The sequence below is a fragment of the Cygnus atratus genome, chromosome 28, assembly GCF_013377495.2.
Source record: "Cygnus atratus isolate AKBS03 ecotype Queensland, Australia chromosome 28, CAtr_DNAZoo_HiC_assembly, whole genome shotgun sequence".
NCBI classification, from domain to species: Eukaryota; Metazoa; Chordata; class Aves; order Anseriformes; family Anatidae; genus Cygnus; species Cygnus atratus.
Window position 1 is genome coordinate 2,274,568 of NC_066389.1, and position 27,765 is coordinate 2,302,332.

The following is a 27,765-nucleotide window of genomic DNA, read 5'->3' on the forward strand; positions in this document are numbered from 1 at the left end:
GCCCCGGGGGGGGCCCGGCCCCAAACCCCCCGCAGGCCCCAGGGCCCCGCTGCCTCCTGGAGCCCCTGGGGATGCAGAGGGAGAGAGGAGGGCCGGAGGCACGGCTTGGGCTCAGGGAGGGAAGGCACACAGGACAGGCAGGGGAGAGCCCAGCAACCGGCAAGAAGAAAGGGAAAAGGAAAAAACCAACGTGCACAGCGTCACCTATAGCACACGGAGCCCAGCTGAGCCCCAGAACAACGTCTCCACACCACAGCCCAGGCCATTTGCGCAGTTAACGTCATCTATTCAATCGAGTACGGTCTGACAGATAAGGCACGTTTCTGTGTTAACAGTTGTGAGGTGTACGTACAAGACATTTGTCTCACGGCTACGGTCAGTACAAACGCCAACAACTCTCCTCTAGATTTGCCCAACTCCTTCACGAAGCGCGGGCTCACACAAGAAAGGCGTCACCAGGCAAACCCAGAGGAAGCTGGTTGGTATTTTCCAGTTCAAACGTGGGACAGGCAGTCCTCAAACACGCTCCCCCGGAGCTGGACAGCAGCAATCGTGCCTGTCACCACATCATTGGAAGACACCAATAATTTATTGAAATAAATACAGGGACAACCCAAACCGCCTCTGGGTTTAAACGTTAGATGTACATGGGGCACAATTTCTCTACACTCTTGAGAGAGGGACTGGGAGAAGCATGTCGATACAGTGATTTCGGCCACACGAACCTTTGCCAAGTCCGGAGCAGCCAGATGTGCTGGAGATCAGAGGTGGAGGCTCCCAACTGGTCACGCATTGGGCTTGTTTTGTAGGAAGGAGTCCTGTTTCAGGAGGATTTCTTTCTTCTTTGTAAGAGTGAATCTTTGCTTTGTTTCTTAAAAACAGATTGAACACCAAGTCCACGTTGGCAAGCTGCAATGTGAAGAGGCGGCGCTGTTTGGACAAGACCCTTCAGAAGCAACGGCTGCTCACGGAGCAGCCCCGGCAAACCCAGGACTGGGCAGGGAAAGCGAGCCTGGCTCTCCAGCCAGGGAGCCACCTCGTCCATGCCGGGGCCACATGGCCTCGGTTTCCCTAGCCAAGCCAGCCTCCAGACTGGCCTCCACATGGCTGTGGGACCCCGTGGGACAGCAGCGTGGACACCTTGTAGATCTCCTTCCTCTGCCAGCACCGCCCTGGCTGTGTCTGTCCTCAGGTGCCGCGGTGCTCCGGGGCACAGCCCTCTGCTGGCGGGTCCAGGGCAGACTGAGCACAGAGGCCAGAAAATGGCAGTCAAGCAGGGAAGTCCGGTCAAGGATAACAAGGGGAGAGTCTTCAGCTCGCTCTGGCCCTCGAAACTCATGTTTCCACCACTCGAATGAGAGGCAGCGGCTTGGGGCCCGACAGCCTTTTGCTGCAAGAGAGAAAGGATTTGTTCAGCCAGGTGGAACTGGACGGTGCTTGGGAGAAACCTGGGGGACTGGTCCTGTCCCAGCGCTGGTCCTCGACTATTCCACTGTTCCACGGGAGGGCCCTCTGTTCCCCGGCACTCCCCTGAAGGAGCAGCACTGGACAGGACACCCCTCTGCCAGTAGCCCCAAGCCCAGCGCCATCTCCAAATGGGACGCGGAGCTGCAATAAAGCCACTGAGCAGCCCAGCAGGCTCCCGTGCCCCGCGCCTACCTGCTCACGTACTCCGACTTGGAGCGCGCTCTGGAGCTGTGGCCACCCCGACTCACTTGCTTCTCAATCAAGTGCTCTATGCGGTCGTGCATCTCCAGGTTCTGCAAGGGGCGGGAGGGACGGTTAGCAACGGGCAGCTGGGACGCCGATCACCTGCTGGGAAGTAGGGGACTGCTCCGAAAGGGAGGACTGCTCCACTATCACTCGCACTGGGGAAGGTTTTCTCGAGGGAAATGAAATCCAGCCCTACAAAGGAGGGCCAGGGGAGCTGTGTAGGACCAGAGAACGTGGAAGTCCACCCGTGCGATTTCTCTAGCTGGTACGGGCAGCCGGACCCGCTCTCTGCCTAGGTTCACCGAGGGCTTTGCTCACACATACTGTTCCCATGCAGAGCTTAGTGAAATAAGTCACCAAGGAGGGAAGAAAATGCTAGAACTGCTGACGCAGGCTCAGTTTTTATCCAAAAAAGGAGAAGTTTGACACTTGTTACAATCCCAGAGGCAGGAATGCAATTTTAATTTCTGACACGCATGCAGTCAACTGCAGCTTTGTAGGCAAGAAGGGTTTAGCTGCCAGAGAAATGTGCTTGATGAGATTATTTTGGACTCCCTTGGAGCTCACGGCCGCTCCAGTAGCCCCAGCTTCACTGGGAGCCCCCACACCAGCCTCAAGAACCAGCACAGCCCTCGGGGCCGCGCGGGGCACGTTTTCCAAGGCAAAGCAGATGGCACTGCAAGAGAGCAGCTGCACTGCCGGCCGCTCTGCTCAGAGCCCAGCGGGCTGCAAAGCAGGAGCAGAGCTCGTCCCCACCAGGAGGACAGCCCACAGGCACGAGGGCCGGCGGCACCAGGTCTCAGCAGGGGCTCCAAATGCAGAGCAGACCCCAAGCACCCCCAAAACAGCCCTGCTAGGACACACCTCAGCCTCCAAGTAAGCGACCTTCTCCTTGAGCTCCTGGATCACAGCATCTTTGGCCTGAATCACCGTTTTGGAGTTCTGGAGCTGAAAAAAAAGAATGTTTGCAGCTGCTAAAAATCCCTTTCATGTACACCTGGGCTAAAGCAGTGCTGAGGAAGGAGGACAGCTCAGCCAGCCGTCCTGCCTGCAAACACCCACAACATTAACTCCAAGGTCTGCATAAAAAAAAAAAAAAAAAAAAAATCAAAAAAGCTTCAAATTAAGTCTGAGAATTAAGCCCTAGGTGAAAGAGCCTCCGCTTACACAGTGAGACTTAACTCTTTCAGCAGGCTGAACTGGGAACACTAAGCCCTTTTATTACCCTTCCCGGGCGCCAGCGCCACCACCGCTCGCGCTGCAGTCCTTGGGCTGTCACCCCAGGGTCTGTTCCTGCTCCAGGGCAGCTGGACAGGGCTCTGGGCCGCCTTTGAACCTGGCCCCCTCTGGTTTGCCGAGGGAATCTCAGCCTCACAAACCGGCAATTATTTGCTTCCAAGCAGCTCAAGAGTTCTTTTCTTTGTTTTTAAACCCCGTGAGCTGTCTCCTCTGTCCCGTCCCGCTCCGCTCACCTGCTCGATCATCTGGCGGACCTTGCGCTGCTGGCTCTTCAGCATGTCGTCCAGGTGGTGGATCTTCTCCCGCAGCATGGCCACCTCCTTCTCCAGCTTGGCTGACCTGGGAAAGCACAAAGGAGGAGTCCAGGAGCCATCAGACGGCTCCCCAGAAGGGCAGCACTCGCTCAGCTGTGCCCAGAGCAGCTTTTAGCAGCCAGGCTTCCCCTACAGCAGCACAGGTGCTGAAATATTTCGACTAGACGAGGTAAGGAGAGGCAGAGACAAAACCAATTCAAGCAGGAGCCACAAAGACTCCTGACAACAGGCTGCAGGGACACAGGAACATCAGGAAGAGTCAGGCCACAAACGAGGCCTTCCAGAAACATCTCTTTGCCAATTAACCCCTGGAGCACACGGATCCGGCTGGGCCGAGCAAACCCAACACCGAGGGGAGAGCCGCGGCCGCTAGAGGTCCCAGGGCAGCGCGGCTCCAGCGCCCAGAGCTGCGGGAGGTGTTTGGAGATTAGTCAGCGCCGGGGAGCAGAGAGCTGTTTTGCAAGCCAGAGAGCGAGCACGCCCTTCGCAGGAATGTGCAGTCATGCCCCAGCGAGCTGACACCCCGACCCAGCGGCGTGGGCTTGCTCCGGAGCTGGCAGCCTCAGCGGAGGCCGAGCCTCACCGGTCTTGTTCGGCGAGTCTGTCACCTTCCGCGCTCCTCAGCCTCGCCAGCTCCGCTTCGCCTTCTTTCATCTTCAGCAGCAAGCTCCTGTGCTCCTGCAGCAGAGCGAGAGGCCGAGTTACACGCAGGGGAACAGGTCGCAACACATGCTCTTCGGCCTCCCTCGCGGAGCCGATACAGAGCGGGGAGCTGCGGACAGCCCCGGAGCCCCGCCGGCCCCGTGCGGCCTCGCTGCTGAGCCCGCGGGACAGACAGGGGCAGCCGCAGAGTGACCAACAGCAGACGTCCCTCTCCTTCACCCCTACGCTGCAGGAGGGGCACAAAGCCATCTCCTCCCCTGCTTTTGGGCCAGGGGACGCACCCCAGATCGCTTCGTGCTCGTGCCATGCCTACGTTCACGAGTTTAATGTTATTAGGAGCAGCCCACAGCTGGAAAAGAAATCCAGGCTGAAGGTTGTGTTAATGCCCCCACGAGAAGAAGAACCGGGCAGCTGTCTAGACTGCACGCTCATTTCTAGGATACTCAGAAGAAAGACTTTGCACAGACCAACCAGATCTTCTAGACCTGGGAACCGCAAGCCTAAAACAGGAGCGGTCAAATTTATCTGTCCACAACGGCTTCGTCAGGGGCTTTTGGGTAAAGCCCGGTTGGGAAGGCAAGCTCTCCACACAGCAGGTCCAAGCACAGGACACATCTCCCGTGGGATCTGCTTCCCAGCAGGTCTGCGGGGAGCTCTGCAGGCCTCAGCACCGCGGGGCTCCCCCTTCCTGCACCAGCAGAGCGGGACCGGGCAGCTCCGCTCGCTGCGCCAGCCCCGGCACAGCCGCGGGGTCGGTACCTTCTCCATCCCTGCCAGCAGCCGCTGCAGCTCATCCACCTGCACCTCCTTCTCCAGCACGCTCTTCTCCGCTCTCCGCAGGGCAGAGCTTGTTTGCTCGGCTTCCTCCTGGTACTGCGAGACCGCCCTCTGCAAACGAGACAGAAACCCCTTCACCACCAACCCTGGCGCACGCAGGTGGGCGAAGCACCCCGGCCCTCCTCCCCCCACATTTTGAAGCTGCTTGAAGCCGTGGCAGGCAGATTTTGCTGAAGGCAGCCGGGCGTCTCAGCACGCAGCCCGACATGCTTCAGAGAAAAAAGGTTCTTTAGAAAGCTCCCCGGCTTCAAAGCACTTCAAAGGAGCGAGCGCTTAAATGCTAGAGCAATAAAGGGACCTCAGACACAAACCCCACGTTCGTTCTCAGCCGTGCGTGTTCTGGGGCTGTTCGCAGGCTCCTCTTGGGACACCTGCCTGTGGAACCGACCTCGGGAGCCACACATCAACGGCTCAGGGACCTCGGGAGCCAGCCTCACGCATGCATCAAAGGCTCAGGGGCAGAGAGGGGACAGGGGCACCCTGTGGGTCCCCACGACGGCCAGGAGCAGGCTCAGACAAGGCAAATCGGGAGCACCGGGACCCAAACGCCACCCCTGGCATCCCCCACATCTCCATCCAGCACCACAGCTGACCAACACCAACCGAGACCTCACGGTGCTGCCACAAACACGCCGCTTCCTGCGCACGGGGACGGAGGTGCTCGGGGCAGGTGCCACCTCAGCGGGCGGACGGCCCTGGGCTGGAGGAAGCGGTCACCGCTCAGCTCCCCTCCCCAGAGGAGGCCGTGCCCAGCCCGCGGCAGGAAGGCCCCCAGGCTGCCTGGGACCAGTTTGGTCTGCGGGACGGGATGCAAGCGGGACGTCACCTCTCCCACCGGCACGCGCGGCCCTGCCCGTGCAGGCAGCGGAAAACAAACCGAGGGGAGCATTAATCAGCAGCGGCCAGGAAGCGAGGGAAGCAAACGCCACAGCTTCGTCAGCACCGTGTGGCAGGGAGCTGCTGTCAGCGCCGACCCGGCCCTTCGCGCCCCGGTGGTTTCATCCCGCACCGGCGATGCCAGCAGCCACCCAGGGACAGGCCACAACCCTTCCCAAAGCGCAGGGAGCGTGCTGCAGGAGGCCGTGCTGCTCCTCTCTGGGGGGCTACTGCGGGTTTGCAGAGCAAAAGCTACCGCAGGCAGGAGCCAGGACACAGCAACGTGGAGCCGGGGCGGCCGAGCCAGCAGCAGCGAGCCTGGACTCTGCGGCAAAGGGGAGAGCTGTGCACAGCAGAGGCTCGGGCGCCTGTGCAACGACTCAGGCTTCCAAAAATAGGTTGGAAATGAGGAGACATTTCTGCTCAGAAAGTGCAGTCAGGCATTGGGACGGGTTGCCCAGGGAGGTGGTGGAGTCACCGTCCCTGGGGGTGTTCAAGGAAAGGTTGGACGTGGTGCTTAGGGACATGGTTTAGTGGGTGCCATTGGTGGTAGGGGGATGGTTGGACCAGATGATCTTGGAGGTCTTTTCCAACCTTAACAATTCTATGAGAAAAGAACTAAAAGTCACACTTTTCCAACAGAGAAGTGCACAGCACACTCACCTCAAGGTCCTTCTTCTCCAACTGATGGCGCTTCTCAGCCTCCTGCAGCTTCGTGAACAGCCTCTTCGCTGTCTGTCGGATCTTTTCCACATCGTCTCCCGAATAATCCTCCTCCTAGAGATGGTGACAGGGAAGGATCAGCAGAGAGGAGTTAACAGAGGAGCCCTCCGCCCCTCTGTGGGCAGTGCTGTTGGTTACGAAGCCTGCAACATCAACCCTCCGCCTGAACAACACGAGGCACTCCTGTCCTCACTTCCCACACTCCAGCGACAGCTTCCAGCCCTCAAGATAACGCACACGCTATCACCTGGTCGCCTTCCAATCCCTGTTTTCAGGGTGCCATCCTGATCCGCGCTTGGGCAACCTGAAACCCGGCGGCGTGAACCAAGTCCCCAGTGACCCATCCTGAAATCCCGGCCCTTGAAATGCCCCTGGCAGCATTTGGCTCCCAGGCAGCCTGCTCCAGCCGGGGGAAAGACAGAGAGCTGAAGAAGTATTCACAGACTTCAGATCTTTGTTAACCCTTCCTCTAAAAGGCTTGCGTGTGCAGATGTAAAGTGTGCTACGCACACTTTTATTGCTCTGGGCTGCACTTGGTGCCTGGTTCGACACCGGTAAAAGCCCAGTGCTGGGGTTTGCTGTGAAAGACGAGGCAGAAAGGTCTGACTGCGTTCTGAACAGGCTCAGAGCTACCTGCCGAGAGGAAGACCTCAAAATCAAACCGGAATTTCTTTCCAGAGAGCTGGCGTCTCTCTCTGGCTACGTACCTGGTCCTCCCAGGAATCAGCGCGGGGACTCTCGGGGTGCAGCCAGCTCCCGTTCTGCTTCTCCAGCACCACCTGCACGGGACAAGGTGACACCGACAGGCATGACGCCTCCCGACACAGCCCCTCGCGCGCCCGCATGCAGAGCCAGCTCTGGGCACCGCAGCCACTCCAGGCCCCGTTTCTTGCCAACAAACATGCGAGGGTGCGTTTGGCCAGCCAATATAATTTGCTTACTGACTCCTCGTTGCACGCTTGTGCAGGTTTCTCTTTTTACCTGTAAGTGGTACCAACGGGGCTTTCACTTGCCACAAGCACCACAATCTTTAAGGCCCCTTTTATCATTTTCTGGACCCAAAGGTGATTTTTTTTTTTTTTAAGTGAGTGTCATTTAATGCCCAAGAAATGCTCCCGTTACCTGTGCATGCTGTTTATCTCCTTGTCTGTTCTCAAGTTTACTACTTAAGTCTTCCCGCAGCTTCTTCAAAGAACTTCTAGCCTGGCAAAGGCAAGTCAATTTAGCTCGATCTGCACCAACAGTCACGCAGCCCGACAGAAACCAAACGGGGGCGCGGGGGCCGCGAGGACGCCCGGTGCCGATACGCCATCGATCGCTTCTCTACCAACCTGCCCCTGGCACCCACTGGTACCGCAGGGTCTGCCTGCAAGCAGCGCAGGCACCATCCTCACCAGGCAGCTTTCTCACACAATCACAGGCAAAAAAAAAAAAAAAAAAAGAGCAACAACCTGGAGGCGCTACAGATTTTTCGTTCATTAATCATCGATTTCACCTATGAGGCGCTGAGGAGCCCCTTGCTGTTCCCAGCGCTCTCTGCCACCCTGCAGGGCTCAGACAAGTGTGGTCTTGACTTGCAGCTCCCCAGATTAGTCAGAGAAAGTGAGCCAGAGGAATGATTTACGGGCTTTCACCCCAGCTGCAGCAAGCGCTGAAGGGCTGTGGCTCTGGCCCTTTTCAAAGAAAAGCTCCCAGCTTCTCCAGCTTTGCAGCATGGCTTCGGCCCTGCCCCAGTAACATGCTGCTGGGTTTTAGAGGCTGGAGGCGCTGGGGCGAAGTGTTTTGCCTGGGACTGGCAGTGGCAGGACGGGACAGGAGGCAGGAGCAGCTGCCGGGGAGCACCCGAGGCCCCGAGCCGCTGCCACCGCATCCAGCGGTCCTGGGGGGCCCTCCTCGACCCCCCGAGGAGCGCGGACAGGCTGGTACCACCACCACCACTGACTGGTTTAGCTCATTCCCTGCTTTTCACATGCAGGATTAGGTCGTTCTGCACGGTCAAGCTGCTTCAGCTATTCTGACAGGGCTGCAGGCAGCCTTTGAGGCCAAAGTCACGCTCGGCAGCTGCCGCGAGGCCTTCTGAAACCTGACTCAGGGAGCTACGGGAAAGCTCAGATCAGAACAGCTGAAGCCGAAGCCCCAGAAGGGGGAAGGATCACAGAAAACTGCAGCATCCAGGTGGCTGAGAGATAAGGTCTGGGTGACTAACGCCCCCGGCGCGCCGCGGCCCTGGGGAGGCTCCAGCGCCGGAGCGAGGCTGCGTTGCAGACAGGAGGCAGCACGAACGGTCTGTTTTCTTTCGGGGGGGAAACATGCGTTCTGGCAGAGGAGTCAGAAGGATGACGTGGGAGATCTGGAGGCTGCCCTACCAGATCTGCCCTCGCTCTCCCTGGGGCCAGCACCCAGCACAGAAATTCCCCCAGGAGAGCAAACCCAAATTTCATCTCCCCCCATTTTTTATTTTGGCCACGTCAAGCTGCCCAGACCAGAACACGCATGCAACCGCTTCCATGTCCTGCAACCAGCTCTCTCCACCTCCCCAGAAGTCACATCGCCACCAGGAGCAGAGGAAAGGGTTAAACGTCCCGGAGCCTCACCATCCAGTTTACTTTGGGAGATGAGACATACCAAAGAAACTGCCTTTTAACAAGAGGCTCCGGTTACGCCGCACCCAGGCATGCAGGGGACAGCCTTGGGGGAAAGTCATCACGCAATTCTCTTCAAATTCAGTCCATATAGCAGAGCAATTAGTCAGGCTGAATTAATTTATGGCGCTTGATTAGACTGCTGCCCTGTACAGGCAAGTCAGCAGACCGGAGGGTTCAGCTCTGCTGCCAGCTTGCCGCCATGGCGCCACGCACGGTGCCCCGCAAGCAGAGCGCGCAGACCCCTGCCGCAAGCCCCCCGACAGCGGCGTGCGAGCCAGAGCCCCGCGCGGACGTAGCTACCTCTTGGATGTAACGAACTTCGCTTTTCAGCTGGCTGACGTGCTCCTCGTGGTTCACACCGCCCTCGGCCCTCGCCTTGAGATAAACCTGGGCGAGAGAGAGACCTTGGCACCGGCACGGCCGCTGGCTCGCCCACCCCGTGTGCTGGTAGCCTGGTGAGGGCAGCCCAAGGCCAGCTCCTCAGGGACTGGGACCCCCCCAGATGTGTTCAGCGGGCTCCCCCTTCGCCTCCCTCAGCTTTGCTTGGGGGCTGCTGCCTCCTCCCCACCTCCTCGCACGGCCCCAGCTTGCGGCCTCCCCAGCTCCTCGCCACATCCCCGGTCCCCCCCGGGCAGAAGCGAGCCCCCGCTCGGGGAGCGCTCTCTGTGCCCACACGGGGAGCTCCAGACGAAGCCCTGTTCTCAGTCCCACTGATCAGGAAACACAAAGCCAGCAGCAGCAGGGAGCTGGGACCGTACCTTAATGATCTCCTCATCGCCGTCGTTGGACTTGATGCACTCGGACGCCAGCGAGTGACCGTTGCTCGACCTGTTGGCCACCATGGCGAAGGCTTTTCCCACTGGCTGCAGGACACAGAAAGAGCAGGGCTCTGAGACGGGACTGGCTGGAACAGCTCACTCAGCTCTAGTCAGATCAGCATTATGTGCTTCAGCAGAGGAACAAGCGGCACCAAGCATGGCTCAGGGAACCAGCACCGAAGCTTCAAACGCTTTGGAGAGGAGCTTCCCAGCTCACGAAGCGGCTCAGCCTCCCCAAAACGTCTGCCCCAACCCCGCATCAGCTCCTGAGCTCGTGTTTCCAGCACCGGGGAGGCTCCACCTGGGAGCTCACGCACACAAAGGCACTGGGCAGCGAGACACAGAGCCCGTGGCCAGCGCCGCGTGCGCACGAAGCCAGGACCCGCGCGGGGAACGCACCTTCTGCTTCACCTGCCTGTCACCTGGCAGGTCATTCGGCAGCGTCAGCCTCAGCACCTTCACGCTCTCCTGAAACAAGAGGCAGGTTTTAGCTTTTAACTCCTGCAAGTTGCCCCCATCCAGCTCCGGTCCCGCGCCAGCAGGTGCCGGGCTGGTGCGTTTCTGCGAGCCAGCTCAGCGTCACTGCAGATGCACGAGCACGCTGCCTTCCCCGTGGGTTCAGGCTGCAGCCTACGAAACAACACCCGGATTAAAATGAGTAAGAGTTAGCACACAACGACTGCATTTATCAAATCCATCAAGGCTTGGAGGAGCCGTAGCCCAGCCAAGGCTGAGGTAATGCAGGCGGGCTGCAGAAGCAATTGCTGGACTCATTTTAACGCGAGGAGTCACGGCCATTATCGGTCACGCCGGGGACCTCAGTGACGTTTGGTGGCAGTGCCAGAGAAGGGCAAAAGCAGCTGCTCCCTGCTCGGGCACCACAGGCACTCCTCCTCTCCCTGCCCTCCCTAGACAGCCCGGACACGTGCCGACCACCGGGGCACTGCCCCTTCCCCTGCCAGCCGAGCCCTTCAGGAGCCGTGAGCAGCAGCAGAGCCCCACGCCACGACTCTGGCTATGTGGAAGCTCATCGGCACCGGCACTCGCGCTGGGTCCAGGTTCGCCTTCATTGCTCCACCAACCCCTCACCCAACCCCTTCCTACCAGGATAGGGGATGTTTCAGCGATGTCCAGCACAAGGCAAGCTTTCGTGGAGACAGCCAGAGCGCCAGAGCACACAAACAGCCTTCAAGCAGCGTGAAGGCACCCAAAATGCCCCATTTCGGCATCGGGCGCTCACGGCGCAGCACAGAACCTGTCCCAGACTGACCTCGCCGGCTCCCAGGCAGCCGTCGCTCATGCTCCTCGCTGAAGGCAGCTCTGAAAGCAGGAGCTGCTCGGCGCCTGAGCTGCTCGGCGGCAGTGACGCAGGCATCGCGGAGCCCAGGTCGGTGCCCGCGCAGCTACGGGCGCCCGCCCCTCGCCACACCTGGCCACGTCAGCCTCCTGCTCTCCAGAGCAGCGTCAAGGTATTTCTGCCACTCGGCTTTCAAGCGCTGCCTTCGCCGTCCAAGTCTCGACAAGCCATCTGTTTGTTTCCAAAATATTGTGTGTACGCTGCTCTCACTAGCTCTGCTCCCTGGAGACAAGGAGCCCTCCTGCAGATCGCTGCTGGAGCCGAACTCCCCGCTAGAGCCCTTCGTTCCCCCGGAAAGGCCAATGCCCGATGCAAAATGCGCTTGGGCTCTGCGAGCACCCTGGTCTGCACCCTGGTTTGCCTTGTCTGCAACGTCCACTCCGGGGGACATTTTCCTAGGCAGGAGCCAAGAAATTAGAAATGGTTGGAAAAGTGCTGGAAGAGCTCGATGCAGGGCACACATCCACAGCGCTCATTTTGCCAGCGAGGTCCGAGAGGCACCCACAGTTTCACGGCAGGCTCTCGGCAGTACCTGCACGCAAAGCATCACCCACTCCTCACCGCGCTGCACGAAGCGCATGGGATGCGGCGAGACACCACGGGTAGGAGCCTCCCTCGCCGCCGTCCCGCTCCTACGGGGGGACCCCACCGGTGAGCACCCACCACAGGGCCGCTGCTGCCACCCCAGCGCCCCAAGCCGGTGGAGACGTGTGCTCGAGGGACGCCATTCCCCTGCGCCTCGTGCTCCCCAACTGCTTCGGGGGTCCCACCTCGAGGTCCCCTCCGTGGCACGAATGTCCTCATGCGCTGGCTCGAGGACGAGCAAAGGCAGCACAGCCAGGGCAGAGGGCTCGGTGCGCAGCCACGCAGCAGCCGGCTCCAGCATGGGCCGCCGGCTCAGCGCCTCGGAGCCGCCGGGAACGTGTCACAGCCGCTTCACGTGTCCCGCTCGCAGCTTTGTTTACAAGCGTGAGGCTCTCACGCTCGCCAGCACGGCTGTCCCCGGCCCGCCAAGCCCACGCAAGGGTGGGACGCTGCCAGCGCTGTGAGGGAATCGCACTCCCAGGGCAGATGCGCGGCGATAAGCAGCAAGCGCAAGCCCATTGCCAGCCCCGCAGTCAGAGCCAGCCGGAGCCGGCACGCAGACGCGTCCGTTCCAGCACGGCAGAACCCGAGGCGAGCCGTCTGTGGGTCGACGCCGCCACCGAGCAGACGTGGCGAGGAACGGAGCGCGGCCCTGCAAAGCAGGGAGCAAAGCAGCAGGGAGCGAAGCAGCCGGCGCCGCGAGACCCAAGGTCACCCAAGCAGGAAGGGAGCCATGCAAATGCCGGCTGGGGACGGCTCTGGCTGCCTCCAGCCTCTCCCGTGCACTCCGGGGGGACGGAGGGGCGGTTTCAGCAGCGAGCTGCGAGGTGGGTGGTGGAGCAGGGCTCTCCCGACCACCTGGGGAGAAGTCTGGCCCTTTCGGCACGGTGAGTGCACGCAGCGAGGCCGAGGCGGGTGCAGGAGGCCAACGGCACAGCCGGGTTTGCTGCAAACCCCTCCCTGCGCAGCTCGGTCGCCTGCGGGACCCCACGGACAACAAAGGAGGCGACGTGTTTTGGGGAAGCTGTGTTGGGGCCACAAGGCACGAAGCCCTCCTTTAAGGGAGGAAACAGCTGGGAAGCCCCACCAGCCCCTCCGTTAGGCACACCGATCCCTCAAAGAGGCACGATGACGTTACGCAGCTCCAGCCGCCGCCGCCAAGCCCAGCCCAGAAGCACGCACGCCCTGGGGAGGCTCAAAGGAGCCCGGGCGACCCTGAGCTCCATCCAAACCCCCCCACCTGCACCCGAGCAGGGGGGGCTCCCTCCGCAGCCCCCGGCCCTGCTCCTGCACCACGGTGGCCGGGCTTTGGGCTTACCATGGTGGGGCAGCCGAGCGTCCCGCGGCCGCGATCCCACCGGCGCTGGGAGGTTTCCAGGAGCAGCCCCCTGCCATGAGCCCCCAGCGCACGCCCCCCAGGGAGCATGGGCGCCTGCCCGCCCGTCCCCGGTGCCGAATTCGGGCTCCAAGCAGGAAGAGCAGAGCCACGGGAACTCCCCCGCGCCAGCCCCACTCCTTCACCTCTGGGCTATCATTAAATCAGCCCTGCCTCCTGTTTACAACTCCCAAGCTGCTCCGCGTGGCCCCAAAACAGAGGGGACAGCGGATTTTGGGCCCCCTCCGTTATTTTCCGCGGGAGGAAGCGCATTTTGCAACCCGATGGGCACCCGGGAGGCGACAGGCTGCCTCTCACCTCGTGTTTGGGGAGAAAACACAACCTCACACAGCAACCGCTTCCTTCACACCCCAACCCAGCGCGTTGAGCTTGCAGGAGGTTGCCCAACGCCCCGCACCGCGGGCTCACAGCTTTTACTATGAGCCTCAGGAATTTGCCGCGATCCCGAGAGCTCGGCGAGGCTCACGCTGCAGCCCCAGCACTCCGAGGCCGGCACCCTTTGAGAAAAGGCGCTCGGAAATTCCCTGCCTGTGTTTTGGGTCCAAACGTCCAAAAAGAGCCGATCCCCTGGGAATTAAGGCGAGCAACCTCAGCTAGGCTAGCTGCTGGCTTTCAGGTGAAGCTGATTTTAAATCTTTTGGTGCGTTTTTCACCGTCGAGCCCGGCCAACCCCACCAGGGGTAGAGGGAAGTGCCCGAGGGTGCCAGGCAGCCCTCCTGCCTCTGGGGCGGGCGCAGGGGCAGCGCCAGCCAGGGGTCGGAGCGGTCCCAACGAGGGCGTTTTACAACCGTGGGGACAGCGCTCCGTCCGTCTGTCCGTCCGTCCCGACTGTTAAACAGGAACAGGCCTGACCTGACCCAGAGGGTATCGCCGAGGATCATTAGCGAACAGCTGCAGAGCCCCAGCACTACAGAGGCAGTTATCACCGTAATAACCCATTAGCTAAACAAGCCCAACTCTGCAATCGCTCCTTATAAGGCCAGGGAAGCTGCGGGGAATTAGGGCTCTCCTGGGGAGACTCGGGGTGACTCACCCGGCAGGGCTCGGCCGGGCGGCTGCCGGCACGGGGAAGGCGGCCGAGCCCCAAAACGCCGCGGCCCGGGCAGCCGTCGAGGCGGCGTTTTGGGGGGCCGCTGCCTGCCAAGGCCTAGGCCAGACGTCGAGGGGCTCAGTGCCGCCGGCCGGGGGGGCTTCACGCCCTCGCCGGGAGGTCGGGGCGCGAGGGCCGCGGGCCGCGCGGGGACGGCTGCAGGTCGCTGCCGGCCCCACCCTGGGCCTGGCCTTTCCACAGCCGCCCGGCTGCGATGGGGAAGAGTGAACGAGGTGGAAGGGAAAACAGGAGGCCGCTGCGCAATCAAGGGAGTGATCGCCCGAGTACGCTCGCTGCTGGCCTGCCACCACGGCCCCACGGGGACAGCCGGAGCTCCGCCGCGGGCCCCCAGAGCCGCAGCTCCAGAGCCCCGAGGGACCGACCGCGGGGAGCCCGGACCCGTCGGGGGGCAGCGGGCCCCCGATGCCACCACCCAGCCTGCAGCAGCCGTTCCTCCATCCCCACCCGCCCTCCCAAAACTTGGCGCTTCGGCCGAGCGAGGACACGAGGACGGCGGCCGGGGCAGCCCCCACCCCGGCGGGCGCCGCTGCCCCCAGCCCTAGGGCGAGCCCCGAGGGCGCCCCCCAGCAGCCCCCCCGGGACCGCCCCGGGACCGCCCCGGGACCCCTCCCCGCCACCCCCCAGGACCGAGAGGAGCCCGCGGGGAAGGCGCGGGGCAGCGGGGCCGGGCCCCGGGCGGAGCTCACCGGGCTCTGGCCGTGGGGCCGCACGTCCAGCACCGCGCACCAGCCCTGCCGCCCGGTCATGGCCCCGCCGCGACTGCGGCCCCGCGCCGCCGCCCCGCGCTTATATACGGCCACGCCCCGGCCACGCCCCGGCCTCGTGACCGCGCCCGTCCCGTTGGCCGCGCCCATTCCGCGTTGGCCACGCCCCCGGCACCCTTGATGTGCCGAGCCGGGGCTGAGCCGTGCCGAGCCGTGCCCAACCGAGCGGAGCTGTGCCAAGCCGTGCCGAGCCGTGCCCAACCGAGCGGAGCTGTGCCAAGCCGTGCCGTGCCGTGCCCAACCGAGCGGAGCTGTGCCAAGCCGTGCCGTGCCGTGCCAAGGCGAGTCGCGCCAGGCTGAGCCGAGCCGTGCCGTGCCGAGCCGAGCCAAGCCAGGCGATGCCAAGCCACGCCAAGCCACAGCGTCCCGAAGCACGCCGGGCTGTGCCAAGCCGTGCCCCTGCAGCCTTGCGCCCCGGGGAGCCCCCAGCCGGCGCTGCAGGGCTCGGGGCCGCCGTCCCTGGGCGTGCCGGGCGCTGAGGCGCCGCGTACGGGTGCGATGAGCTCAGCCGGCCTCAGCCTCGCGCCAGCCCCGGGCCCCGTGCGGTCACCGGGGCCACGCTCTGGCCGCGGGGTGGGGACAGCCCGTCCCGGCCGGAGCTGCGCGAGGACGGCGCTCCTCGGGGCGGCAAAGCTGGGGAGCAAACCCAGGAGCACGGCCAGCTCTGGTGGTGCTCAGCCAGGCACCTCGCCTCCTGGGCACCCTGCGACTGGGCGGCCGCAGCGCCCAGAGGGGAAACTGAGGCCGAGGGGGGCCGCGGCACCCCACTTGCTGGCTGGGGCAGGGATGGCGGCTGCCCTCGGCCCCGACACGTGTGGCCAGGAGGAGCCAGGCCCCAGGCAGAACCGGTCGTGCTTGCACGGCCCGGCCGCAGCGGGGATGCCGTGGGCGCGGGGCCGGGTGCCGGGCACGGCCCTTGGCAGCGGTGACGCAGGCCCAGCACGGGCTGGGTCCCTCCCTGGTGCACGGAGGGGACGTGGGTGTCACCACTGCCAACACCGTGCCTGCCCCCACCGGCTGCCACATCCCAGCCAACGTCAGCCAGGTGCGAAAGGGGAAACTGAGGCAGTGGGGCCAGGGAGGGCCGGGCCCCGGGCATCACGCACCGCCCCAGCCCTGCGTGAGCCCAGGGCCGGAGCCAGCTCGGCCCTGCTCAAGGCCATGGAGGGGAACTGCGGTAAACACCTGCCAATCAAAGCAATGGCACTAATTAGCATTTGGCAAGGCTCCCATCCTTGTTAATTAGTGATAACGAGGATTTATCTTGGAGCCAGATCCAGCTGAGCGGGAGGGAGCCTCGTGCCGCTGAGCCCTGGCCCCCACCCATGGCCCCAGCCCCACACTCCCTCCCGGCCCTGGACCAATGCCGCAGGCACCGCACGCGTTAAAATGTTTGATTTTATTTAAAATAGCACTTTGAGAGGGAAAAGAGCAGCGGAGGGTGGAGGGCTGGTGCATACAAAAATAAATGGGAGCCTCTGGGGCTGCAGGTGCTACCAGAGGGGACAGACACACCGACACCCAGCACGAGCCTGCCCCGCCGGGGGCTGCAGTGTCCCTGTGACCATGTCCCCCAGCACCAGGGATGGGGGGACAGTGGCTGTGTCCAACCCTGGCACGCAGCTCCCCGGGGTCGCATCGCCCCCGCCACGTCGCTGCTTCAACCATGCTGAGTTTGGTGCCCTGAGACCCGCAGGAAGACGAAGAGGCCAGACAGGGTCCTGGGGGCTGCAGCCCCCCCCACCCCACCTCTCCTCAGGCAGCGACTCAACCCGACCCCTCTTCCTCCGTGTCGGTAAACGGCTTCCTGCACCCAGCGGCAGCCGCCGCGCCTGTGGCCAGTTCCTCTCGGGGCCCCGGGAGGCGCGGGTGGCCTCAGCAGGAGCTGGTCTGAAGGTTGGCCTCGTTTAGCAGCGAGGCGATGGAGGAGGGCCCGTAGGCGCTGTCCAGCTCCTCATCCGAGCTGAGCGCGTCGTCCTGCAGCGAGGACTCGGCGGCCGAGCGGGCAGCCTTGCGCCTGTGGCAGGGAGGGAAGAGAGGGCTCAGCACCGGGCAGGAAGGCAGGAGGATGGGTGGGGAGGCGGTGGGGACCCCCCAGCTCCCTACCAGGCCTCTTTCTCCAGCGTCTTGATGCGGGCCTGCAGCTGCTCGTTGAGCTCGTGCTGCTCCTCCAGCTCCCGCTGCGCCTTCTTGCGAGCGGCCTCCAGCCGCTCGATCTCCTCCTCAGCCTCGTCCACCTGGCGCTTCAGGGCCTTCACCCGCAGGCTCAGCTGGGGGGGATGCGGGCGCTGCGTCAGCCGGCACTGAGCCGGGCCGGGGGGGGGGGGCTGCGCGCCCACCACCCACCCACCCACCTGGTCCTTCTGGTCGCTGACGTGCTGCCGCTCGTCGTCGATCTGGATCGTCAGCTCCTTCACCTTGCGCTCCAGCTTGCGGGTGGAGGACAGCAGGACGCTCTTCTCCCTGTGGGGAGCCACGAGGCATGGGTGAGGGCGGCGGCAGCCCCCAGCGCGTGGCGACGGGGGGCGCGGGGGGTCGGTACCTCTCCTCCGCCTGCAGCTTGTCCTGCAGCTCCTCCACCCGTGCCTCCAGCTGCGAGACGTTGCCGCTGGGCTTCTGCAGGCCCTCGGAGCTGGCCAAGCGGCTCTTCAGCTCCTTGTTCTGGGGGAAGACACAGAGGCACGGCTTTTTTGGCCCAAGAAATAAAGCCGAAAAGCTGCTTCTATCCCAAAAGCACCGCATAATGTGGCTCTTCTCCCCGCAGCGCTGACCCGGCCTTGTGGAGCAAGGCAGCAGCGACCGCGGCCACCGGCCACTGCTGCACGGTGTCAGCGGCGCGCGCCCCGTGTTGGTTTTGGCAGCGGTAATGTCACACCAGGAACGAGAACGGCTCGAGGAGCTCATTTCCCATTGATCCGCTTTGCTCCCAGCCAGCTCCACGTTGGGTAATGAAGGGCTCAGAGCCTGGGCAGGCTGGCGGGGAGCCGCTCGCTGTGGCCCCAGGGTGCAAGGAAAGGGGGGATCCCGCGGGAGCCCCGGGGGGGCCCCCCTCTGCAGTGCTTCCCCGCAGCATCCCGGGCAGGAACCGGGCGGAGCGACACAAGGAGACACCTTCGAGGATGCTCTGCCCGAGGATGGGGCACGGGGAGGAAGGGGAAGAGGCCGCATCCAGCTTGGGAGCAGGCATTTGGCTGCTGAAGCGGGAAAGCCCCTTGCAAACACGAGGGATGTGCTGGAGAGGGCCAGGGCAGCGCCCGCAGGAAGCCGAGGCGGCTGCACGAGGGCCCCTGGTGTGCGGCAGGGCCGTGGGCTGGATGTAGCCCCTCCGCTGCACTCACCTGCCGCTCCAGCGAGACCTTGTCGCACTCCAGGTCCTGCCGGCTGGAGCGCTCCTGCAGCAGCTCTGCCCGCAGCTGGTCGATCTGGGGAGAGGGGGGCACAGGGGGGGCTCGGCCCCGTCCTCCGCCACCGCGATTGCGTCGCGGGGACAGCACGGGTGGCCATGTCCTGGGGTCCCTGGCCCCATTCCACCCAGCCCCGCCAGTTCTCGGCAGTCACAGAAAACAGAAACCCTAGCGAGAGGATTTCGGTTCCTTCCCAAGTTGGCTATTGCCCTTCTAGCGAGCGGCGGTCGTGCCTCCCCCCCTCCAGGCACGCGTGGCTCGGGGATGAGGACTGCAATTTTCTACTGGAGGGTTTAACTGGTTGGACTGGGATTCGAGGACCTGGCTGCGCTCTCAGCTCTGCCTGGTACCTCCGGGCACTTCAGTGCAGCCATGCTCGGGGCAGAAATGGATTTGATGCACTGATGAATCAAACCCAAGGCCCCCACGGGCCTATTGCAGGCTGACCAGAGCTAAATACACGTTTGTGCGTTATTTTAAAGTTGAGGGAACGTACTTCTGTACAAAGAGTTGCTTGAGTTATATGTAAGCAGCCCAAAAATCACACGGTGATTTTGTTCGAGCAGAACCACGCTCTGGTTACACAAACGCCTCTGCTCCTCAGCACCCGCAGTTTGGGCAAATTGAGTACTCAGAGGACAAATCTCCTCTTGGGTGGATCTCATCCTCTGGGATGTGCCCATTTACCGGATGAAAAATGGGAAAATCCACCCAATTTACCAGCTCACCAGGCCAAAGCCCGTGTCATGAGGCACCCCAGGGTGCCAAAATGCCCCTTCCAAGGCCCAGGGGGGTTCGCAGCGGGGCTGGGAGCGAAGGGTCCGCCTCTCCCAAAGCCCCACAGCGCTGCCACACACTCCCTGCATGGACCAGGGGGTCGACAAAGCCCACCGGTGCTGGTGCTGGGAGGCTCAGCAGCAGCTCGCGCCTGCTCACAGAGTTCCAGCACCGGCTCCAGCTTTGAAGCTAATTAGCAGGTGGCTTAATAGAGAGGTTACAGCCAGGAGACCGGCGTAATTTCAGCCTCAACTTCCTGCATAAACACAAACCTCACCCTGTAATTTCAGGGGATTTTTTTTTTTTTTTTTGCACCAAGCTCTTATAATTTCCACTCGCACCCGAACCAGCTTTTCAGACGACGACACCTCGGTTGTATTTAGAGACTGGGAGCAATGGGAGGGGTCAGGGCTGCCCAGTAACAGCTCGCTAACGAGGCTCCAACCCCAGTGACTGGTTGCAGCCAGGAGCCCAAGCTCTGCACCGGAGAGGACCAGGCTGCGGCTCGGGGGGCTCCGGCATGGCACCGCCCGCCCTACCTGGTCTCTGCTGCGGTTGACCCGCTCTGTCAGCAGCTCCACCGTGGTCCTCTCCTCGTCCAGCTCCACCTCCAGGCGCTTGGACTTCTCCTACAAGTAGACGGGGCCAGAACAGATCAGCGTGACCCCACAGTCCCCATGGCAAGGGAACAGCCAGCTGGAGGGGCTGTCTGGGGGCAGTGAGCGCCCGCCTGCTCAGGAAGGTGCCGTGCTGCCAGTGATGAGCACCGAGGTGCTGGAAGAAGGGGCTCGCACCAACAACGGGCTGTTCAGCAGCCTCCAGCCCAGCAAAACCCAACCGCCCCAGGGCCCTGGCACAGCCCAGGAGGCAGGAGAGGAGACACGCTCGAAGAAGGGATGCGACGGCTCTCCCCCTCCATGAAAGCACCGACCACCGCAGCAGGCGAGGATAACCCTAAAGCAACATCCCACAGGAGGCACAGCAGCTCTCCCATGCGAGTTGCGGGGCAATGCTGGCTTGAACAGAGCCGAGAAGGTTGGCTGCAGCAGTAATTAATAACTGCAGCGCTCCCAGCACTGCCACCCTGCGTTGCTCCTGCCTCGCAGCAGCTCTGGCTCGGGCGCAGCGGGGAAGGCTGGGCGCGCTCTGCCCCTTGCTGTTGGCACACAGCACTGCAGGACTTGCGCCGAGCGGTGCCACGGCAGGTGCCGCATGCAGGCAAAGCAGCGTTCGACCCTCGTCCCTCCCTTCACCATCACCCCTCTCCCTCTGCAGGGGTCTCTGGTTTGCAAGAAGGCACAGGGCTGGTTTTAGGGCGCCGTGCAGCGCTACCCACCTCCAGCGCCTTGACCTGCCGGGAGCGGTCGTCCTGGGAGCGCCTCTTGGCATCTGCCTCCTGCTCCAGGTTGTGCAGGCGCTGCAGCAGCACCTCCTTGTCCAGCAGCGCGCTCTCCCGCTCTGCCTGGCTGTCCTGCAGCGCCTGCTTCAGCCGGGTCACCTGGGGGAAGGGCAGCCCGTGTGAAACGAGGGAGGAGAGGGAGGAGAGGGGCCCCGCAGCCGCCAGCCCCTGCCGAACCTCGTCCTGCAGCCGGCCCATGCTGAACTGCATCTTCTCCACCTCGGCACCCCGGTCCTTAGCTTGTTTCTGGGAGTCTGTGATCTCCTTCCGCGACTTCTCCTTGAACTCCTCCAGCTGCGACTTGAGCACGGCCAGCGAGCTGTTCGACTCCTCCGTCATTTGCTCCAGCTGTGGCAGAGTGGGGAGAGCTCAGGAGCTGGTGGGGGAACATTTCTGCCCTGGGAACTCGGGAGCACCGTGGCAAGGGCTGCCAGAGCAGCCTGGATGATCCCCTCCTCCTGAGCACACGCTGGTGCTGGCCAAAAGGCAGCAGGCTTCTGAGGGAACCTGAGCCTCTCGGCGAGCAGGATTTGCCCCGAAGCGTAAGGGATGATGTGTTCCTGGGGCATCAGGAGCTGCCAAGCCCTGGGGGCTGCGTGGCTTTATGGGGCCTTAGTGCAGACAGGGACGTCCCCGGTGTACTGGGGAAGGATCAGTCCCAGCTGGCAGAGCCCCGGAGTGCCGGATCCCTCCCTTAACACAGGCAAGGTGCCTCAGATACCAAGGAATGATCGAATATCCCAGGCTGGAAGGGATCCATGAGCACCACCACCCTCCAACCCCCGGTGCAGAGAGTGCCCACGGTGACACCTGACGCCCCCGCCGGGACAGGGCCCTGGGGTACGAGAGCCGACCTCTTTGTTCAGCTTCTCCGTGGTCCGGTCAAGCAGCCGCTTCTGCTCCTCCAGCTCGCTCTTGGCACGCTTCAGCTGCTCCTTCTGCCTCTGCTCCTCCTGGTAGGAGGCGCTCAGCTCCTGGTGCTCCTGCGTCAGCCGGGCCAGGCTCCGCTGCGCCTCGTCCAAGCGCGTCTCCAGCGACCGCTTGGCCATCAGCAGCTCCTGCTCCCGGTCCGTGGATTCCCCCAGCGACTCCTCCATCTGCCTGCGCTCCGCCTGTGGGGACAGCGCTCGTGAAACACGCAGCTGCCTCCTCCCCATGCCTCCAGCACAGCTCCGGGACCCAGTGCCCACGTCCCGGCCTTCAGTCTGGATGCGTGGAGGGGTGGCAGGGTGGGCCTCCGCACCTCCAGTTTGGTGACCTTCTCCTTGAGCCGGGCCTGGGAGCCCTCCCAGCTCTCGCCCATGCGCTCGTACTCCTTCAGCTGCGTTTCCATGCCCAGGACCTTCCTCCTCAGGTCGTCCTTCTGCTCCTGCAGCTCCCGCAGGGTGGACTCCACCGCCTTCCTCGCCTGCTCCGAGGACTCCCTCTCGCTCTCCAGGGAAGCCTTCTCCTGTAACAGGGTCACAGCGTGGGGTGGTCCCGGGGCTGGCTGCTGAGCTGGGAGGGGGCTCAGGGGGACAATTTGGGCTTGTGGCCACCAGCCCAGCCCGCGGGAGGGGGATCCAGGACAAAACGGGGCTCATGCAAAGGTCCGTGGAGTCCCAACACAGCAAGAGCAGGCCGTGGTCAGAACTGCTCCTCTCCCCCTGGCCCCAGCACTCACCTTCACGGCCTCGTCCCGCTCCTTCTGGAGCTGCTGCAGGTCCCTGCGGTACCGCTCGATGGCCCCGTCGCGGCTGGACGCCTCCTCCCGCATGGTGCCCTGCAGGGCCTGCAGCTCCCGCTCCCGCTGCCGCAGCAGCTCGTCCTGCTCCTGCTTCTCTGCCGCCAGCTCCCGCTGCGCCTCCTGGGCCTGGCGCAGCTCCTGGGGATGGGGAGGGGGGTCACAGGGACCCCTTGTGTTGGCCAGCATCCTGCCGAGGTGCAGGACAGGGCTGCTCCTTCCGCGCTGCTCCCTCGTCACCCACCTTCCTGAGTGCCTCCAGCTCGCCAGGGTCCAGCGCACTGCTCCGCGCCTGGTCCGCCTCCTCCCGCACGGCTGAGAAGCGCTCCCGCAGCTCCCGCAGCTCCTCCTCGAACTCCTCCCGCTCCAGCTTCACCTGCAGCAGCCTGGAGAGGGGCAGGATGAGGCCGGCACCCCCCCGACCCATCCCTGCAGGACACTGGATGGTCGCACGAAGGCTGCTCCTGCCACTGGTGCTTACTCCTGCTTTGTGGTGCGGAGCTCGTCCTTGTTCTTCTGGAACATGTCCCGCCAGTGCCCCGTCTCCTCCGCGCTCTCCTCCAGCTCCCGCTGCAGGTTCCTCACCACGGCGCTGATCTTCTGCTTCTCTGACTCCAGGTTGGCCTGATCCTGGTGGGCAGGACCGGAGCGCTGAGCGCTTGCATCCTCGGGGGATGCTCCAACAATGCTGAGCCCCTGCCAGGTTAACGCCTCCCAGAGCAGCCCGGGGAAGCGGCACAAGGAGACGGGGAGCCCCATGCCCCATCGGGGAGCCTCGTGCCCTATCGGGGAGCAGCGCCGGCCACCTCCAGCCCGGGACAGGGAGAGCCAGGGCAGTGAGGTGCTGCGATGGGGTGGGTCTGGGGCAGGACACAACGCCCACTTCCAGCGCAGGAGCATGCAAAGCGGGGATTTACAGACACAGACCCCAGGCTAAGACCCTGCCCAGTGAGACGCCGGGGTCTCCCCGCAGGCAGACCTGTGAGATGTCCCCCATGCTGCGCCGCAGCTGGTCCATGTCGTTCTGGTACTGCTGCCGGACGCGGTCGAGCTCCTTGTCGTGGCTCGCCACCTCCTCCTTCAGGGCCCCCTTCAGTGCCGTCAGCTCCCGCTCCCGCAGCCGCAGGTGCTCCTCCTGCCGCTGCTTGGAGCTCAGCGCCTCCTCCAGCTCCTCGCGGGTCTCCAGCAGCTCCTGGGACACGGAGGGGTCCCCCTGAGCTCGGCGGCGAGGCAGGGGATGCTCGCGCCCCCCTGGACACGCTGGCGTACCTTGTACAAGGCTTCCCTGTCCGGAGACGCCCCAGAGGCTTCATGCAGGCGGCCGAGCTCCTTGCGCATCGCCGCCAGCTGCTCCTCGCGCTCACCCAGCTGGGTTTCTGCCCGTCCCCGGGCTGCCTTTGCCTCGGCCAGCCTAGGGGAGAGCACGAGGGGCAGTGCCCTGCTCTGAGCCCCCTGCTCAAAGGCGGGGAAGCCCAGGGAGCATCTCCAGCCCAAAGGGCAGGCGAGCATCTGCACGGGTGGGGAGCTCGCCTGGGCAGCTGGCCCCGTGCCTCCTGCAGGTGGATGGGATGGGGACAGCACAGGAGCCCTGCTCCGCTCCTCCAGCCCCATCCCTGCAGCCTTGGCACCCTCAGAAATCCCCAGAACCCCCAACCAGCACCCCCACAGCACGGAGCTGCAGGACACACGCCGAAGGCCCCAGCACAGCTCTTACTCCTGCAAGCTCCTCTGCAGCTCCTGGCCTTTCTTCTCTAGGGCCCCCCGCAGGCGCTGGCTCTCCTCCTCAGCCTCCTGCAGCCGGGCCTCCAGTGCCCGCGCGGTGCTGCTCCGGGCCGGGTCCCTCGTCAGCTCCAGCTTCTGGCGGAGCTGTCGGGGAGGGGATGGCAGTGACACCCCCGCCAGGGGGACAATTGGCTGTGGCGATGCCCCCTGCCCGCTTCCCCAGCATCGCTGCCGGGTGCAGGGCAGAGAGCAGGGAGCTCCCTCTGCCTGGCCTCACCTTCGTCTCCTTGTCGAGTTGCTCCTGCAGCTCCTCCACCTTCCTGGCCAGCTCCCCGTGCTGGGGCTGGGAGCATGCCGTGTCCTTGGCAGGCACCTGGAGGGAGCCCCAGGCTCAGCTGGCACGCACGGGCACCGCCGGCCACGGCTCGGCCCTGCAGAGCTCCAGCTCCGTGCCCACCCCTTCCCCGGGTGGGGAGGCTCTGGCTGTGTTTCCTCCCAGACATGGCCTGGCCTCAGCCTCGCGCTGTGCCCCACACGCTGGGGGGGCGCCCATGCAAGCCCCCTGCCGCCCCCCGAGCACGGTGGGGACGAGGCAGGGAGCAGCACCGTGCTGGCCCCAGCTCACCGTCAGCTCCTGCACCTTCTCAAACACCAGGGTGGTTTTCCTCTTCAGGGAGGTCTCGCTGTCTCTGCTCCTGCAGACGTCACGGGAAGAGCAAAGCGTTTGGGTATGGAGGGGACGGAATGGGGCGAGTGCGGGAAGGCAGGGGCACCCTGAGCGCCTGGCTGCTCTCCTCCACATAGCCTTAACCTGGCTCCAGCCGCCCCACTCCGCAGAGCCCTGCCCCAGGCAACCCGCACGGCAGTGACCGCGGCAGCTCCGCTCCCGAACTGCTCCGCAGTGCGCTTCGAGAACTGGGAACTGGGACAGGGAACAGCCGGAGCCCGGGACGCAGCTGGGATGCTCACCCCTCCTTCAGGATGCTGTAGATGAGCTCCTTGGTGTGCTCGCTGCTGCCAGGCTGGGCCACCTCCCGCTGGTCCCGCAGCAGGTCCGGGGTGGATTTGAACTGCCACAAGGACAGGGGGCACAGCTCCAGCGAGAGCCAGGCGCGAACCCCCCCACCCGGTGTCCCCGCTGAGCCGGAGGATGCTGGCCCTTGAGGAGCGCAGGGCAAGGTGCCCGATCTGCACTGGGGGCTGGCGTCGTGGGTTCCTGCACACTTGTGACCCAGCAGGGAAGGTTCTCGCCCAGAAGCCCCCCAAGATGCAGGGACTGCGGGCAGGGCTGCAGGCGAGTGCTCGCAGGACGTGGGTGTCAGCCCCACGGGGAAGCCAGAAGCGGTGCGGGTGTGGGTGCCCTGTTCAGCTGAGGGAGCAGTGGCACGAGTGAGGGGTCCCCAACCCAACCCGTGGCCCAGAGCCCAGATTAATGAGTGCAAGACCCCCATGCACCACCAGCAGTGCTCAGCCCACACTAACGGTGCCAGCAGGACCCGATGCCCCGCAGGATGAGGCCCTTGACAGGATCCATCCCCCCAGTACCTGCAGCTCTGCCCGGGCTTTGCTTTGCAGCCGCTCGGTCGGGGGCTCCTCCATGCCCCGGTTCGCCCGCTGGCTCCTCGTCGCCCCCTCCTCCGCCGGCCTGGTTCCCTGCTCCCGGCCCAGGCTGCCGGTGGGCACCGAGGGCAGGGGGCGAACGTCCCCGCGCTGGGCACCGCTCAGCTCCCGGCCGTCTGGCACGGCACGGCGAGAAACGCGGCCATCGAGGCTCTGCGAGCGCTTCCTCTCCTCTGAGGGGATGCGGCCCCTCCGGGCCGCCCGGCCCCTCTGCTGCACCTTCCCGTCAAATTTGCTGATGAGCGAGTCCACCGAGGAGAGCGGCTTGGTGTCTATGTCGCTGCCATCAGCATCCCCCGGCCGCCGGCGCCCCGGGGCCTCTGAGTCCGAGGAGGGCTCCCTGATGGCAGCCCCAAAGCCGGACACTTCGCCCTGTGCCAGCCGGGGCGGCCCGGCGATGCTCAGCATGCTGCTGCTTCTGGTGCTGGAGAGAGCCCGGGGCTGGTGGGTGCCGCCGGGCTGCCCCCGCGGTGGGCCGGGGGCGAAGGACCCCTCGTCATCGTCGGCGGTGAGCAGATTGCCGTGGGACTGCGTCCTCCGCAGCTCCTCCCTGGGCGGCCGCTTGGTGGGGGGCTTGTGCCGGGGGGGTGCTGGGACCCCGCCACTGGGCTCCTCGTCTGAGGTGCTCCAGGAAGGCTGCCGGCGCACGTAGGGGTTCTCTGGCAGCTCCGAGTCGGGACTGACGGAGCCGGGGGGCAGCTCGGGGGGCAGCTCAGGGGGCCGGGGGCCGGCGGCAGGGCCCGTGTAGGCACCCTCGCTTTTGATCTGCACCCCGAAGGAATCACCGCCCTTCTCGCCGCTGTTGAGGACGACGAAGGGCTGCCCGGCGATGCCCTGCACGCGCACCGCCACCCCGTAGGAGCCCGGCTTGGCCCGCGCCTTGGGGGGTTTCTTGGGTTCCTGCAGGTCATTGATGAAGCGGATCTGGACGCCGTAGTCCACCGGGTTCTGCTTCTCCGCCATGTCCGCGCTCGCCGGCCAGTCCATGCCGGGTCTCAGCACCGCGGTCCTGCGGTGGGAGAGGGCAGAGTGACCCCGGGCCCCGCGCTGCCGCAGACGGCGCTCGGCAGGGGTCCGTCCTCCCCAGCGCCTTCCGTACAGCGGCCTCTGTCCCTGGAGGGTCCGGGAGCCCAGGGCGACGGCGCTGCTCCCGTGCGCCCCTTCCCGGTGTCACAGAGCCCCCTGCCCCAGGGAGCGGCGCTGGGCATGGAGCAGGGATGCAAACGGCGTCCCCAGGACAGGGCAGGGGACAAGGCAGCCTGGCTGCATCAGCGCCGGCACTGCGGGGCTGCCCCAAGCCAGCTTATCCTCGGGGGGCTGAGCCGACCCCCCCGCCCCGAGCGCGGCACCAGTGGCCGGGCGCTTACCGGCCGCTCGTCCTGCGCACCCACCGGCCGCTCATCCTGCGCACCCTTCGCAGCCGGGATGCGGGGGGGACGCAGCGCGCAGAGCCCGGGCGGGTTCCGCAGCCAGGATCTGCTCCCGCTGCCTCCCGGGTGCCCACGGAGCGCCGCAGCCTCACTGCGGCGAGCGCCTCGGAGCCCGCCAGCATCGCCCGGCACCCGCCTCGCCCTGCCCGCGGCCGGCAACGTGCGCTGGGAGGGGACGGATGCGAGCGGTGACACATTGGGCACAGCGTGACGCGACCCCCCGGGGGCACTGGGGACGGGGGTGCTGCAGCCCAGCCGAGCGCGGTCGCCGCAGCAGCTCACGGGGAGGACGAGGCCGCCGGATCCGCCTGCGCAGCGAGCGCTGCCCCTGAGCTTCGCGCCCCGAGAGGCTCCGCAGCCCCGTGCGGGACTGATCTGAAGCGACGGCTATGCCTGAAACTGCCCCCCCCCGAGCCGCGCGGCACTGGGTTCCCCCCCCCCGCCTCCAAGACCAGCGGGGAGAGCAGCAGCTCCAGGCTCTGCTTTAAATAAACTGGGTCCGGGAGTGGGCGACGCAAGGTGCCGGGCGCTGAGCTCGTCCCCGCGCCCCCATCACAAGGGGACCCTGGGGCATGCGGGGAGCCTGAGCCAGGCAGGGCAGCGCTCAAACACGTCCTGCACGTAGAGAAAAATGGAAAACAAACCCAAA

General features: G+C 64.4%; 2 protein-coding genes across 3 annotated transcripts; both read right to left on the minus strand.

Moving 5' to 3' along the window:
* Window positions 1-464: 464 nt before the first annotated feature.
* Window positions 465-15,065, minus strand: TUFT1 (tuftelin 1). Of its 2 annotated transcripts, XM_035570735.2 has the most exons (13): window positions 14,964-15,065; window positions 10,228-10,296; window positions 9,769-9,873; window positions 9,311-9,397; window positions 7,488-7,568; window positions 7,073-7,144; window positions 6,306-6,419; window positions 4,689-4,817; window positions 3,850-3,944; window positions 3,186-3,291; window positions 2,578-2,661; window positions 1,660-1,760; window positions 465-1,390 (listed from the first exon to the last, which is right to left on the minus strand). In XM_035570735.2, exons 1-13 carry the CDS (start codon window positions 15,021-15,023, stop codon window positions 1,336-1,338), a joined length of 1,158 nt encoding a protein of 385 aa, XP_035426628.1. In that variant the 5' UTR covers window positions 15,024-15,065; the 3' UTR covers window positions 465-1,335. The 2 variants fall into 2 exon arrangements, with proteins under 2 accessions (XP_035426628.1, XP_035426629.1); XM_035570736.2 differs by lacking the exon at window positions 7,488-7,568.
* A 1,851-nt stretch (window positions 15,066-16,916) lies between these two features.
* Window positions 16,917-26,649, minus strand: CGN (cingulin). Its single transcript, XM_035570805.1, has 21 exons — window positions 25,750-26,649; window positions 25,612-25,698; window positions 25,036-25,136; window positions 24,692-24,761; window positions 24,344-24,439; window positions 24,059-24,210; window positions 23,614-23,755; window positions 23,324-23,536; window positions 22,826-22,974; window positions 22,589-22,730; window positions 22,285-22,485; window positions 21,865-22,071; window positions 21,476-21,733; window positions 20,799-20,969; window positions 20,559-20,720; window positions 19,762-19,851; window positions 18,380-18,463; window positions 17,584-17,702; window positions 17,396-17,504; window positions 17,148-17,311; window positions 16,917-17,058 (listed from the first exon to the last, which is right to left on the minus strand). Exons 1-21 carry the CDS (start codon window positions 26,647-26,649, stop codon window positions 16,917-16,919), a joined length of 3,759 nt encoding a protein of 1,252 aa, XP_035426698.1.
* Window positions 26,650-27,765: the final 1,116 nt, after the last annotated feature.

Bases quoted from the DNA above. Each gene is read 5' to 3' on its own strand.
- TUFT1 (XM_035570735.2), bottom strand. From the start codon at position 15,023: ATGACCGGGCGGCAGGGCTGGTGCGCGGTGCTGGACGTGCGGCCCCAC. The intron at 9,874-10,227 runs GTGCGTTCCCCG...TGTGTCCTGCAG, and splicing joins ACAGGCAGGTGAAGCAGAAG to CCAGTGGGAAAAGCCTTCGC. The intron at 7,569-9,310 runs GTAGCTACGTCC...TGCCTTTGCCAG, and splicing joins AAGTTCGTTACATCCAAGAG to GCTAGAAGTTCTTTGAAGAA.
- CGN (XM_035570805.1), bottom strand. From the start codon at position 26,649: ATGGCGGAGAAGCAGAACCCGGTGGACTACGGCGTCCAGATCCGCTTC. The intron at 23,756-24,058 runs GTAAGAGCTGTG...GCTCTCCCCTAG, and splicing joins CTGCAGAGGAGCTTGCAGGA to GCTGGCCGAGGCAAAGGCAG. The intron at 23,537-23,613 runs GTACGCCAGCGT...TCCGTGTCCCAG, and splicing joins ACAGGGAAGCCTTGTACAAG to GAGCTGCTGGAGACCCGCGA.